Genomic DNA, 12,545 nt, shown 5'->3' on the forward strand with positions numbered 1-12,545 from the left:
CTCTCCTGCCTCCCTCTCCTGCCGGGCCAACAGAGATACCAGTCCTGCCTTAGAGCAGGGCACCACTGAGAAGGGTACTGCTCCCCAGAGTTCGGCGCTCCCAGACACCTCAAGTGACACCTTACAGGAAAAACGGATCCCAACCAGCACAGCAGCAGGGAATCTCCTGCACAGAGCATCCTCTGGGCTTGAGGCCACCCGGCCTGCCCTCCTGCCACCCCCCAATCCTGCCTCAGCTTCTCGGCCCCCCTCCACCACACTGAAGGTGTCGCCAACCACAGACAAGCTGCCCTACGTGCCCCACAGCCCCTTCCACCTCTTCTCCTATGACTTTGAGGATTCTCCCTTACCCACCAAGGAGAAGGAAGCAGAACCGCAGAAGGAGAACAGGTAGATTTGCCCGTGTGGGGCCCTTTTGAGGTTAACCTGGGGGAGAACACAGCACCTTAATTGCATTCTGTGACATGTCTTCTGCCCAGCTTGTGGGGTGTAGTCAGAGCGGACAGATGTAGCCTAAACTAAATCCCTGACCACTGACTGATCAGTGACAAGTATTTATATAAGAGGCAGAGGACCTGGGGGTATAGCTCAGTGACATAGTGTATATGTGCCTTGCACGTATCAGGAGCTAGGTTCAACTTGCTGAACCACCAAAAAATAAAATCACTGTAGATAAAATGCAAAGGAAAACTGTCATGTGTTTGAACTAAAAAGATCTTTTGTTTTAATATAATTGCAAACGATGGATTTTTAAACAGTCTGTCAAAATCTATCCATCTCACACCCACCCATCCATCAGCATGGAGAACTTTTGAACAGCAGGCAGGGGGAAGTGCTTCCCCCTCCATACAGCTTGGTGAGTGGGTTTTCCTTCCTTCAGCAGTTCCCCTGACTCTTCTCCTTGGAACACACACACTGCTTCGGAGCCTTACAACTTCCGGTCTTTCTCTTCTAATAGGTGGGTGTCTTACTATTTCCTCCTTTCCCTATTCTGTAGCTGTCTGTTTTCTAATATATGCGTTTTTCGTCTCAAAGATTGCTAGTTGATGACACACAATTACAGTTTGAGCCACTTCATGGGGCCTTGATATAATTACACTACTTAACCATGATCATTTAAATAAGTTATATAATAAGAAATCTTACTGGCAATAGGGATGGAGATGCACAAGTCCAATCACTGGTAAGTTTAACTGATGTTTGCCATATGAATGCTCTTCATTATTGTCTGAATTAGGAGCTCTCTGCTGGGGTAGAGAACTGGGGAACAATGGGATTGTATATTTCAAACAGTTGTCTGCAATCGATAGTTGATCATTCTGATTGGCCACCTCACGTTAGAATAATAATAATTAACATTTATTACAAGCCAGGCCCTGTGTTTTCCATGAAATTAGTACTTTCAAGTACCACTTAACTCTTAAATAGGTTCTATGATGATCCCTTATTTGTGGAGAGGAAACTGGGGGCATAGAGAGGCTAAGCAGTTTAACCCGAGTCACTCAGCTAGCGAGTGGGAGAACAGACAGCCTGTTCCACAACTGGGTCCTCACCTGAGCCTTGAATCACTGGCTGTCTCTAGCAATCTGTTGCTGTCTGCTCTGGGCTTGCCATACCTCTGCCAGGGGTCTTTGGGCAGATCCTTATCAGAACTTTCAACAGAGGCCTGTATTTGGGGGGCCCTGAGCCTGGGTGCCTGGCAAGAAGCTGTACCTCATTTTAAACGAAGCCTTATAAAACCTGAACCTGGAGGGTGGCTGTTTCACACCATGAAAATGACCAATCTCCAGGGTTATCAGACCTTCCATCTAATAAATAGGAGGAGTAATCTGTGGTCACTTGCTTACCTATAATCTAAAAGATTTTTGAATCTTGAAGTTTTAAGTAGCCCGTCTAAACCATTTTTAATCATAAGTTTCAATCGTTGTAAAGGGTGTAATTTGTCTATGGGGTATGGGTTGATTTTTGTCAAAACCTTCAGATGTCACTCACTCAGTTACTAAAACATCTATATATACCTAATTGGCAGAACCAGTCCTCCGTCAAATGATATCTAATTTCCATCAGAAGTAGCCTGGCTTCATGTTTCAATTCAAACAAGCCAGCTCATCTGTGTCCCTGTGATAGCCATCTCTCTCCAGGGGCTCAGGTATGTGTGCAGGTAGATGGAGGTCAGGCATGAAGCCTTGCTCTGAATTTGTCCCTGGATAGATATAGCACCATCGTCTCCCTCTAAGAATTCCTGTGGGACTAGTTGCTTTCCCAAGTTCTACCTCTGCTTGGCCCCCTGGAGTCTACAAGGCAGTGGCCCATTTGGCCACCACCCACTTGAGGTTTCTTCTTTCTAAAAGTGGAAAGCAAATGTTGGGGAAGTCCTTTGGGGTGGCTCAAGCAGATCCACAGTAGGAAGAGTAGCGCTGGAGCTAGTGAATCTGAAAATCCATTTCCCCTTGTTTCCATGATGGCTTTGTATTCCTCTGGGGGTTACAGCAGAGTTTTTCTCCTGCTTCTCATAAGGTAAGTTTTTTTTTAATTGCTTTTATTTTTTAAATACAGGACAGTGAAATGCATCACAATTCTTATTACACATGTAGAACACAATTTTTCATCTGATTGTATATAAAGTATGTTCACACAAATCCATGTCTTCATACATGTACTTCGGATAATAATGTCCATCACAATCCACCATCATTGCTAAGCCCCTGCCCCCTCCCTTCCCCTTCTACCCCTCTGCCCTGTCTAGAATTTGTCTATTCCTCCCATACTCCCCCTCCCTACTATGAGTCAGTCACCTTATATCAGAAAACATTCGCCATTTGTATTTGGGGGATTGGATAACTTCACTTAACATTATCTTCTCCATCTCGATCCATTTACCTGCAAATGCCATGATTTTATTCTCTTTTATTGTTGAGTAATATTTCATTGTGTATATATACCACATTTTCTAATCCATTCATCTACTGAAGGGCATCTAGGTTGGTTTCACAGGTTAGCTATTGTGAATTGTGCTGCTATAAACATTGATGTGGCTGTGTCCCTGTAGTAAGCTGTTTTTAAGTCCTTTGGGTATAGACTGAGGAGAGGGATAGATGGATTAAATGGTGGTTCCATTCCAAGTTTTCCAAAGCTCCATACTGCTTTGAGTTTGAAATACCTCAAAACTACTGGTTATCTATTGGTCTATTCCAAGTTCAAAATCCTGGGATTGGCCAGGTGCAGTGATGCACACCTGCAATCCCAGCAGCTTGGGAGGCTGAAGCAGGAGGATCATGAGTTCAAAGCCAGCCTCAGCAACTTAGCAAGGCACTAAGCAACTTGGCAAGATATTGACTCTAAAATGTAAAAAGGGTTGAGGATGTGGCTCAGTGATTAAGTGCCCCTGAGTTCAATCCCTGGTACCCCCACCCTCCCCAAATCCTGGGATTGTGGTGATCATCCACAGTTTTAAGGAATGAATCAAAAATGACTCCTGGTGCTCATCAGAACAGTGCCTATGTGCACTTTAGGAGCTGTTCCTTTGACCAGGAAAAGATAACTTTGGCAACCTCATCTTTCCTGGCAGGGTGTAAACCACGTCAGTGATCCTGGACTTTCTGGTGATGGTCTCTGCTTCTGATGGGGCTTACCCAGGCCCCAGGTCCTTTCTCCTATGGTCTCCAGTCTTCACCACTATGTACAGACATGGGGAGTGAGAGCAGTAGGGACATGAGTTACCCAGTCGAGTATGCTTGTACCCTGAAATGCAGCTCCGTCCTTGTGAAATGAAGAACGATGTTGGTTTAACTGAGCAAAGTTTACAATTGATCTGATGAGAATTTCAAGACTGTATAAATATTGTGCTTATTGAATTTTCTGATGTTCACTTGCTGTGCTTTTCATAGGCCTGTGTGGCCACAGATTTGACTGCTCAGTAGTTGACTGCAGTTGAATAGGTTGTGTAAGAGACCCACCCGTTAGTCATAAGGAACCCTCCCGGACTTATATGTAAAAACGCTGAACAGTGGAGTTGTCTGATCCAGTTAACTTGGCTGAAATTGAGAAGCAAACTTGGGCAGACGATAACATATTTGAATTAATTGCTTAGTCATTAGAAAAACCAAAGGAGGGAAAAACACATTATGCTTGTTTTATTTCCATAACGTCATTGAAGCAATTTTAGCAACGCGATCCTGTTAAAACATTCTGCAGGATGAACACTTGTGGTCAGGGGGGATTGTTTCAGCTGCTGGGGAGGGACAACAAACTGAGCGTCCAGACAGCTGGCACTTGTCCAGGCTGGAGTTGGTGCACAGTGGAGGCAGCCCAGCCTCGTCCCTGGAGGCTCTGGCTCCTCGTTCCCTTCCTCACGGCAGCTCTGTTCTCTGCCTTTTTCTTTTTCTTTTTTTGCTTTTGCTTATGAGCTTTTCTCCTCCCTTCTCTCCTTTTTATGGTCTTTTCATTGTTCTGGCTTCTCCGTGGCCTCATGAAAAATCAAATTAATGCTCACTTGGAGAAGCAGTTAATCTGCTGGACCTGTGGAATGTTAGGTTTTTAAAGAGGGGAAAAGAAAAATGCCCAGAAACCAGGTCCACGAAAGTGATGTGTTAACACGGTAGGACAGCGGGGTGAAACTGTGTGGCGAGTCTCCACCTACCTGGCAGCGTGTCTGACCCAGAGCACATGCCCAACATGTGACACCAAATAAACAAAGGGCTATAGCCAAGCTGACCCAAGTCGTCAGCACAGGATTTGAGGAATAGAAATATTCTCATTTTTATTATGATAATGTTCGTTCTTTTTGGAAACTGAAATTTCATCTCTATTCTCCTTTTTAAAATAGAGGTCCTATGTTTACATTGTTAACTCATAGCTTTTTACTTTTGAGAGTATTTTTATACAGTTGTGATCAGACACTACAGTTTCATATCCTGATATTTTCATTCAGCTTATATGTCAACATTTTCCACATTATCGCAAGATAGAATATTACAGAACCATTAAAATGATTATCAGTAAATAATATTGGATTTCCTTAGCCATTCCTGCATTGAACCTGATTGGTTAGTTAACCACGGTCTAAATAATGTGTTCCAGTGAATAGTTTCCTGCATGTCACTTTTAGTGTATAAATAACCATGATGCCATTTCATTACATTAGGTCCCCAAAGTAGAATTATGCTCTTCAAGGATATATACACTTTGAAGTCAAATTGCTTTTCAGAAGGGTTAATACTAATTTCAGTTGCACATTTATCATAGTGACCTTTAGGGTTCCACACACCCTAACACAGTACCCCTAAACAGTTGAGAGTAAGGAGCTGACCTTGCCCTGTGCCCAGGTAGGCTGAGAGACAAAGCTCTCAAACCTTATCATTTGTAACGAATCATGGGTGTCTGGTCCCATAAAAGGGCTCCAAATAATGATTTGTTTTCTGCTAATTCTGAATAATGACAGCAAAAAAAAAAAAAAAAAAAAACTGCCGAAGGGCATCTGTTCTGAAGACAGCTCCAGAATTTTATAAATGCTGAAATTCCACTTGTCACAGATGACATGGAAATGATCAAAGCCCATGTAAGCATAATGGCTATAACTTTGGTTCAGGAGAACTGTCGGATGAAAGTCTGGATGTATCTGTAAATAGTAAGCTGGTCCAGAAGGCCTGGGCAGAGTTTCCCCTTTGTCACAGGGCATGTGATGGTGAATGAAATTGATTCAGAAGTATCTAAATCGGAATGATTAATTTTAGTTTCCTTGGCCCAAGTGTATGATGTTTTCTACAGAACTTTGATAGAATTAACAGTCATGGTACCATCCTGAGAGGCAAGAAATTGTGTTATGGTTCAAATGAAAATAACTTGGATTCTTAATTTATGTTAGCAATTAATTTCAATGTACATTTAAACAGACAGGAAATGTGAGGGTTTTCTTTAAACCCTTTTTCATAAATCCTGCTGCCTAATGGTTTGGGACTTTGAGAAACTTCTCTAATGAGCTATTATCAGAACAAAGCAGTTAGTAAATCCCTGTGGTCTACATAATCACTAATAGTGACAGTATTTACTGAGCTGTTTTGCAAAAATTAAGATGGTTTGCTCAAACTTGGTGATGGGTTGACTTGTTCCTGTTCCTCCAGTCTTTTCTCCCCAAGTGAAACTTCTGCACTTTTTAGATACAGCAACTTTGGTAACAGGTCTTTCTACTCCTCAAGATTCTCATCTGGACCCAGTGTGCCCCCCATACCTTTATCTCTCACCCCCACCCCCAGGAGGGCAGGTTGAAGAGGTGAGTCTGTGAGGATTGCTGACAGCTCACTGTCTTCAAATGAAGGTAAACGATCTGATGAAGCATAGTGGAAGGGAAGGGACAGATAAAAGGCAGAGTCAGAAGCGTTTCTTGACAGAAGCAGTTCCAGAGGCAAGAAGGTTGCTCCATCTTTCACACTGCAAAATATTTTGTTAGAGGTGATTTGTTGCTATTATCATATCACCCCCTCAACATGCTTCCCAGAGAAAGTATAGAAATGTCTTCTAAAATATCTGTGAATGTTTTTAACTCACACCTTAAAAATGGTTCAGAAGTTATGTAAGCTCTACAATTTGTCTTAGGCACATTAGTTTTTACCTTCGAATGATTAAATGTATGTAAGTCAGAAGGTAGTGGTACTATGTAATTAATAAGAAGGTAAGGTGCTATAATTAATCCAGGACCTACCAGAAGAGAGAAAAATTATAAAGGTACATGGAAGGAATTTAACTTGGCAAGAGTATTAGACCACCAGAAATTCACTGATTATTCCTCCTAGAAGCCAGCAGTTGCACAAGGATGTGTTTACAAGGGAAAGGTAAGACCTGTAATTTTAGAACAATTAAAAGTAGTTACCCTTACATGGCAAGAGTGCTGACTGCTAGGGTTCCAACTCACTCCCTTGGAAGTCATTTAATCCTTGAGGGTAAAATACCAGTTATGCTAACCTTTACCTTAGAGGGTGATTTTGGTGAGCAAGTAAAAATGTCCACATACTGTGTGAAGTCCCCTGGGTACAGAGGGTGATGGCACATAACTTCCAGCAGCTCCTGATTCATTAGGAATTGCAACCCAAATCTAGGTCTGAGTAAATCCCAAATTTAAAGCAAGCGGGACTATATTTTACATGCAAGTCCTTTTCTGTGTATTGTGAAGTGTGTTTTGCTCTGTTCTGCTGGTGATAGGTGCTTTTGTCAGATTGTAGAGCAGACCAGACTTCACAATCCCAGGAAGAAGGGGTATCCAGTGGGATTTGCCTAGCTGCATGTCACCATTAGCCTAAAATGACATATCACTCCTGTGGTGTCAGATTCTCAGTTGCCACAGCCCAGCATGGCCCTGGGTCTGGTGTTCTCGGGCAAAGTTGAGTCTCGGTAATAAGGAAACCAGCTGATGACACTGAAGGTACCCTTACCTGTCTGTAGCTCTGTCCTTTAGCCTAGGGCACTTTCTGTTAGGATGACTACTTGAAGAGATCACCTTAGAGATGACACTTGTCATATAAGATGCAAGATTTGGGGCCAAAAGAGGAAGATTGAAGTTGGACTCAGGATACTTGATGAGTCTCTCACATCAGCTAAGTTACCAATTCTTTTGGACTAGAACAGGGCTATGTTCACTACTGTGTCCCCTTCAGTACCTGAGGCCTGGCCATTGTAGAACTGGGGTAAGCACTGGTTGAAGGATCTAGTGAATTCACCATTCACTGGTTGGGAACGGTTTAGAAGTCCATTATATTAAGAAGCTGTAATGACAGGAGATCTAAGTTGTCCCCAAGCTTATTAAAGGCCTGGGTTTGGGGATGTTCTTCCCAGGTAAAAGGAAGCCCCAGGCTCTACCTACTTCCCAACCCCTGGAGAGCAGGCCAGGTTTTAGCTGGCAGGTCCGGGACCAGATCCTGAAGGATTCTTGTCTGATTTCCTTCCCTGCTTGGACTCCTTGCTGTGCCTTTGCTGGAGTGGTGGTGAAGTTAAACCACGAAGGGTTGGGCTGGGTCCTGGGTGCCTTGAATATACTCTGGGAGGAGGATAGACTTTATCCTGAGATCATGGGAGCTGTTCATGTTTGGAAGTGGGAGAAGAAGCCAACTCTAATTTTTCAGCAGCAGAGACTGAGCCAGCAGGGGAAGCAGAATGAGTGAGGGTCCAGGCTTGTACAAGTGTGTGCATGCTAGAAACGGGGAACTAAGACCTGGTGGAAGAAAAGCAAAGTGGGTGTAGAAATGTTTGGCCTGGGGTATGCAAAGTGTGACGCCAAGGGAGATGTACTGGAGGCTCCAGTGTGGTGAGAGTCCAGTCCTCAGCTTAAAGCAGGGATGGTGATTAAGTCCTCCAGAAGAGTGCACACCCTGAGACCAGGTCACTAGGGAACAGCAATGGCAGGAACAGCTCCTCTTCCCTTTCAAGTTGCACTATTGCTATAGGAATTTGGTTTGCTTTGCTATCTACTGGCTCCTGTCAGTTAAGTCATTCCTAAGAATTTATTACTTACTTTACATTTGCATGTCTTTTGACCATCACTGTGCGGTTTTGAAAAATCATGCAATGAGTCATTTGAAATATCATGCCCAGTTTCATTAATACCAGGAAGCTCCTGGCTGCACCACCGCTGCTTTCTCACACCATGCTAGCCTGTACTCTGTGACTGTAAAAGTAAAGAAATGTAAGGGCTGCTCAACTCACACCATTGTCCAAGCATATTATGTCAGTTGCACTTGTGAAAACAGTTATTTTTGCAGTTTATTTTTTTTTCATTTTGACGACTTAATTCTTTAAGTGACTATTTTTACTGAGGTGTAAACTCAGTAGAACTTGTAAGATTTTGTTGTTGTTGTTGTTGTTATTGAAATGTTTTATATACACATATATTATTGAAACCCAAAGGAAAACTCTCCGGAAAGAGATTGAAATATTAGACAATAGTCACATATATTTTTGCAAAAAGAACCCACACCTACCATCAGCATACCCCTAACTAATGAACATAGCACCAGAATCCTGTAGAGTACTAGAACTTTATAACTCCATTGCCTTAATTTAGAAACCGGCTCAATTTTCTTAAATCCTAGACAATCAGGCTAACTAAACAACCCCTTCAAGCCCTTGGGGCCACTTGGAAATGCAACTGGGCATCATCAGGAGCTTAGAGTTTTCCATTTATTCCAAATGTGTTAATATGTTGGATGCTAATAAAACTTGGAATGATAAATGGACGAGAAAGAAACTGCTGAAGAGAAAAATGCATAAAATTAAGGCAAGGCAGGAGTATTAAAATGAATCCATCTCTAGCCCTCCTCTTACAGCTTTACTTAAAAGTGCTCTTTTAGAAACAGTGTAGCATTAATTTTCATGAAACTGCCAAAGCACAACAAAAATCCAGAACTATTCACACAGACCCCTGGGGATATAATATGCAACTGTTTAATGAAAGCAGACTTTATAAATGCTTCAACTTTGAAAATGTACTTTTTAAGCAAAGAAGTTCTAAATATTTCCTTTTTGAACACAACACAATTACTGGAATATGTGAACCATTCGTTTCAAATATTCAGATGAACAAATGAGCAATAATTACACCACAAGCGAGTTTGCCGCCTTGGGGAAGGCAGAGGGCTTTTCTCATCCGCGCAGTGATATCTCCATCTTGTGGGCATTTTCAGAAATGGCGGCTGGAGGCTTGCTCACTGGTGATGACTTTAAATTTGCGAGGGCCTGCAAGGGAGTGATAATTCCAGGACCTGGGATGATGGTGCATTGAGGCAGTCTGTCCTTGTGCTGGGACTGGGGAGTCTACTAAGAATGAGGTGTGTGCTGAAGTGCTCAATGAGAGGATGGGGGATCTGTGGGCCGAGATTGCAGGGAGACTTCCCTGTGAGCATGTTAGGCTAAAACTTAAAAAATTAGAATGGACCTCAATCATTCATTCTGTTCTTTCCACTTAGGATATCATTGTTTACTATAAACCACCGTTACTGCCTGTTTTACAGATTGATGTCCAGAGCCCTCGAAAGAGGTAGAAAATGGCCTGGCCCATATAGCGCCACAACAGTTTTTCCGTTCTTCCCAGATTATAAGCCCCGTAATGACATTCCTCTGCGGAGTAACAATGGATAAGAAGGGGTAAATAAAGGATGTGACATTTTGTGCTGAGTGTATATACTGTGGTCAGAACACCTAACATGAGGTGTGCTCTACTAACAAATTTAAGTACAGTATCTTGTTAACTACAGGCACTGTGTTATGCAACAGATCACTTACTTTCTCATTGTATATAACCAACTGTATACCCACTGAACAAGTGATTCCCCACATCCCCCTTTTTACATCCCCTGGAAACCACCATTCTATTGTCTGTTTTTGACATTTTAGATGCCTCCTATGAGAGGAATCATGCAGTATTTATCCTTCTGTGACTGGTTCACTACAATTTTAAACTTTATTGTTTTATGAGTTTTACATATATAAGAATAAAATTAGAAAGATGTGAAGGGAAGTAAGGTGCAAGGGGAACTCCGTATCCTTGCAGAAGCAAGAGTTCCTAGAAACTTCTCATGTCTACTTCCAGGGTCATGTTTATATAAGCTTGTAAATGTTTAATAGTTTTACTCAAATAATCACTACACAAACTATTCTGCATCTTCTTTTTTTTTTTACATAAAAATCCTGTCTTGATTCTCCTTCCATAGCAGTACTTGCAGCTGTTGCATTTGTTCAATTTTAATGGCCATGGTGTGCTTCTTTACCTGCATGCTATTCTATATACCTAGACTGGTCCATGATGCTGGGCCCCAGCCTTTTGCTGCTATGAATGATGTTGCCTTGTAATACTTACCCATGTGTCATTTTGTACAGGTGTGGTTATGGATTCTGTAAATCAAAATGATTACACATTTTTAAATTTTGATTTTTTTTTCCCAAATTGGTTTTTGCAAACATCATACCAATTTTGATTCTCAGTCATGCATGAGAGAACTTATTTCCTGACACCTTTGCCAAGAGGTATTAAACTTTAAGTTTTTGTGTGGTAGTAATGAAAAGTTGTATGTCATTAAAATTTTAATTAGCATTTCTATCCTGACTGTGATTGAACATGCTTTCAGGATGCTTTTATATTTCCTACTTTGGGTTCATAGTTGAGAGGTTTTTTTTTCCCTTATTGAATTGTAACAATTTATAACATGGGAAAGGAGTAGCAATTGTTTGCATCAGCCATTGGTGTTTATATTTGTGGAGTTCTTAATATAGAGAAAAATGTCAGTTTTCCAAATCTGTTAATTTTTCCTATCTTTCAGGTTTTGTGTTCTGACTGAAGAAAGCCTTTAATCCCGTGGTTTCTAGTAGCACTTCTAGAGCTCTGCTTTTCACGTCTAAATATTTTTCTACTTGGAAATTATTTAGCAAACCAAATTATTTTGGTGTGAGGAAGGGGCCCAACTTCCACATCTTCACTCATTCTAATACCTTTTATTGAGTAGGCCACCCTTTCCCTACTGATTAGTCATATACCAGCAGGAATGCGGCCTGTTTATGTGTCTGAGTGTTCCATCTGTTCCCTTAAGAACATCGTCTGTCTCTTCCATTGTGTGTCTTCCCTGATCAACCATCCTGGGCTAACAGGAACTACTACCCTTCCTCTCAGGGTTTACCATTTCCTTGGTAGTCATTGCAGCATGGCTGTATCATACTATCTTGAAACAGGCCTGTTGTCGTTCTTGTTGTCCGCCGTTTTGAAGTTTTGTACAGTGATTGCCGGTTCTGGGATAAAGAGCACATATTGGGATGCTGGGACCCAGTAGTGGGAGCCTGCTGTGCTAAGCAGTAGCGTCTCCTACCAGCTCAGGCTTCCTTTTATTGGAATCTTCCTTATGACCCACTTGGATACCTGCCTCCATCACTTGGGTGATGATTCCTCTCTAAAATGTTTCCTCCCTGCTCTTCTAGAGTTTACCTGCTGAACTGCCTTTGATAATTGCTCCACATGGAACTTGCTGCTCCTTGTGTCTTCCTCTCCTAATGGCCGCCTCCCAGTGGACCATTTGTTCTGTGTGGACCTGGATGCTGCATCTTTCCCTTGCTGTCTGCTTTGGCTTTGGTGATTTCTGGTTCTGACCTTGCTATATCTCTATGCACCTTAATGTGGTCCTGAAAGTCTAGTTTTTGGAGTACTGTGCTCTTGGCAAATATGTGGTCTGTGTGCTTTTCTGGATCCCAAATACTTGAGGGCTGCGTTTCATCACTTGATCTGTCCATTTGTTTTAAGAAATTGTTCCGATGGAGTTGAAAGTCCCACTGTCCAAAGGAACACATTTAAAATTTTTAATTTGATCACAGTAGATTTAAAAAACAAACTAAATATCACTGAAATTTGAAGAAATCCCCACAATAACACACAAATCGGGATAAGAGAGATGACCTTTCTACACCATGGCAGTAGGAAAGAAAAGGTACCAGCACAGCCCGACTCCCTGCCATTCAAACAAAGAAGCCGTGTGCGCCCTGTTCAGTGCAGCTGCAGGCTTCCCACTTGCCTGCTGCTG

General features: G+C 42.1%; 1 protein-coding gene across 12 annotated transcripts in view; it reads left to right on the forward strand.

Annotated features, from left to right (window-relative positions):
* Positions 1-12,545, forward strand: part of Fhod3 (formin homology 2 domain containing 3) — a 461,034-nt gene that overhangs the window by 334,457 nt on the left and 114,032 nt on the right. For 6 of the 12 annotated variants that reach the window (XM_046428243.2, XM_046428244.2, XM_046428246.2 and 3 more), the window contains 2 exons: positions 34-390; positions 881-958. The exons of 2 other annotated variants lie outside the window; for them this stretch is intronic. In XM_046428243.2, the coding sequence (XP_046284199.1) occupies positions 34-390; positions 881-958 (435 nt within the window). Of the gene's footprint in view, positions 1-33; positions 391-880; positions 959-6,155; positions 6,256-8,362; positions 8,368-12,545 lie in introns of all 12 variants that reach the window. 4 more of the 12 variants (XM_046428245.2, XM_046428248.2, XM_058573970.1 and 1 more) reach the window with 3 other exon arrangements.

Source organism: Marmota monax, unplaced genomic scaffold, assembly GCF_021218885.2.
Source record: "Marmota monax isolate L192 unplaced genomic scaffold, Marmota_monax_Labrador192_F-V1.1 WCK01_AAM20220418_F8-fsc00031, whole genome shotgun sequence".
NCBI lineage: Eukaryota > Metazoa > Chordata > Mammalia > Rodentia > Sciuridae > Marmota > Marmota monax.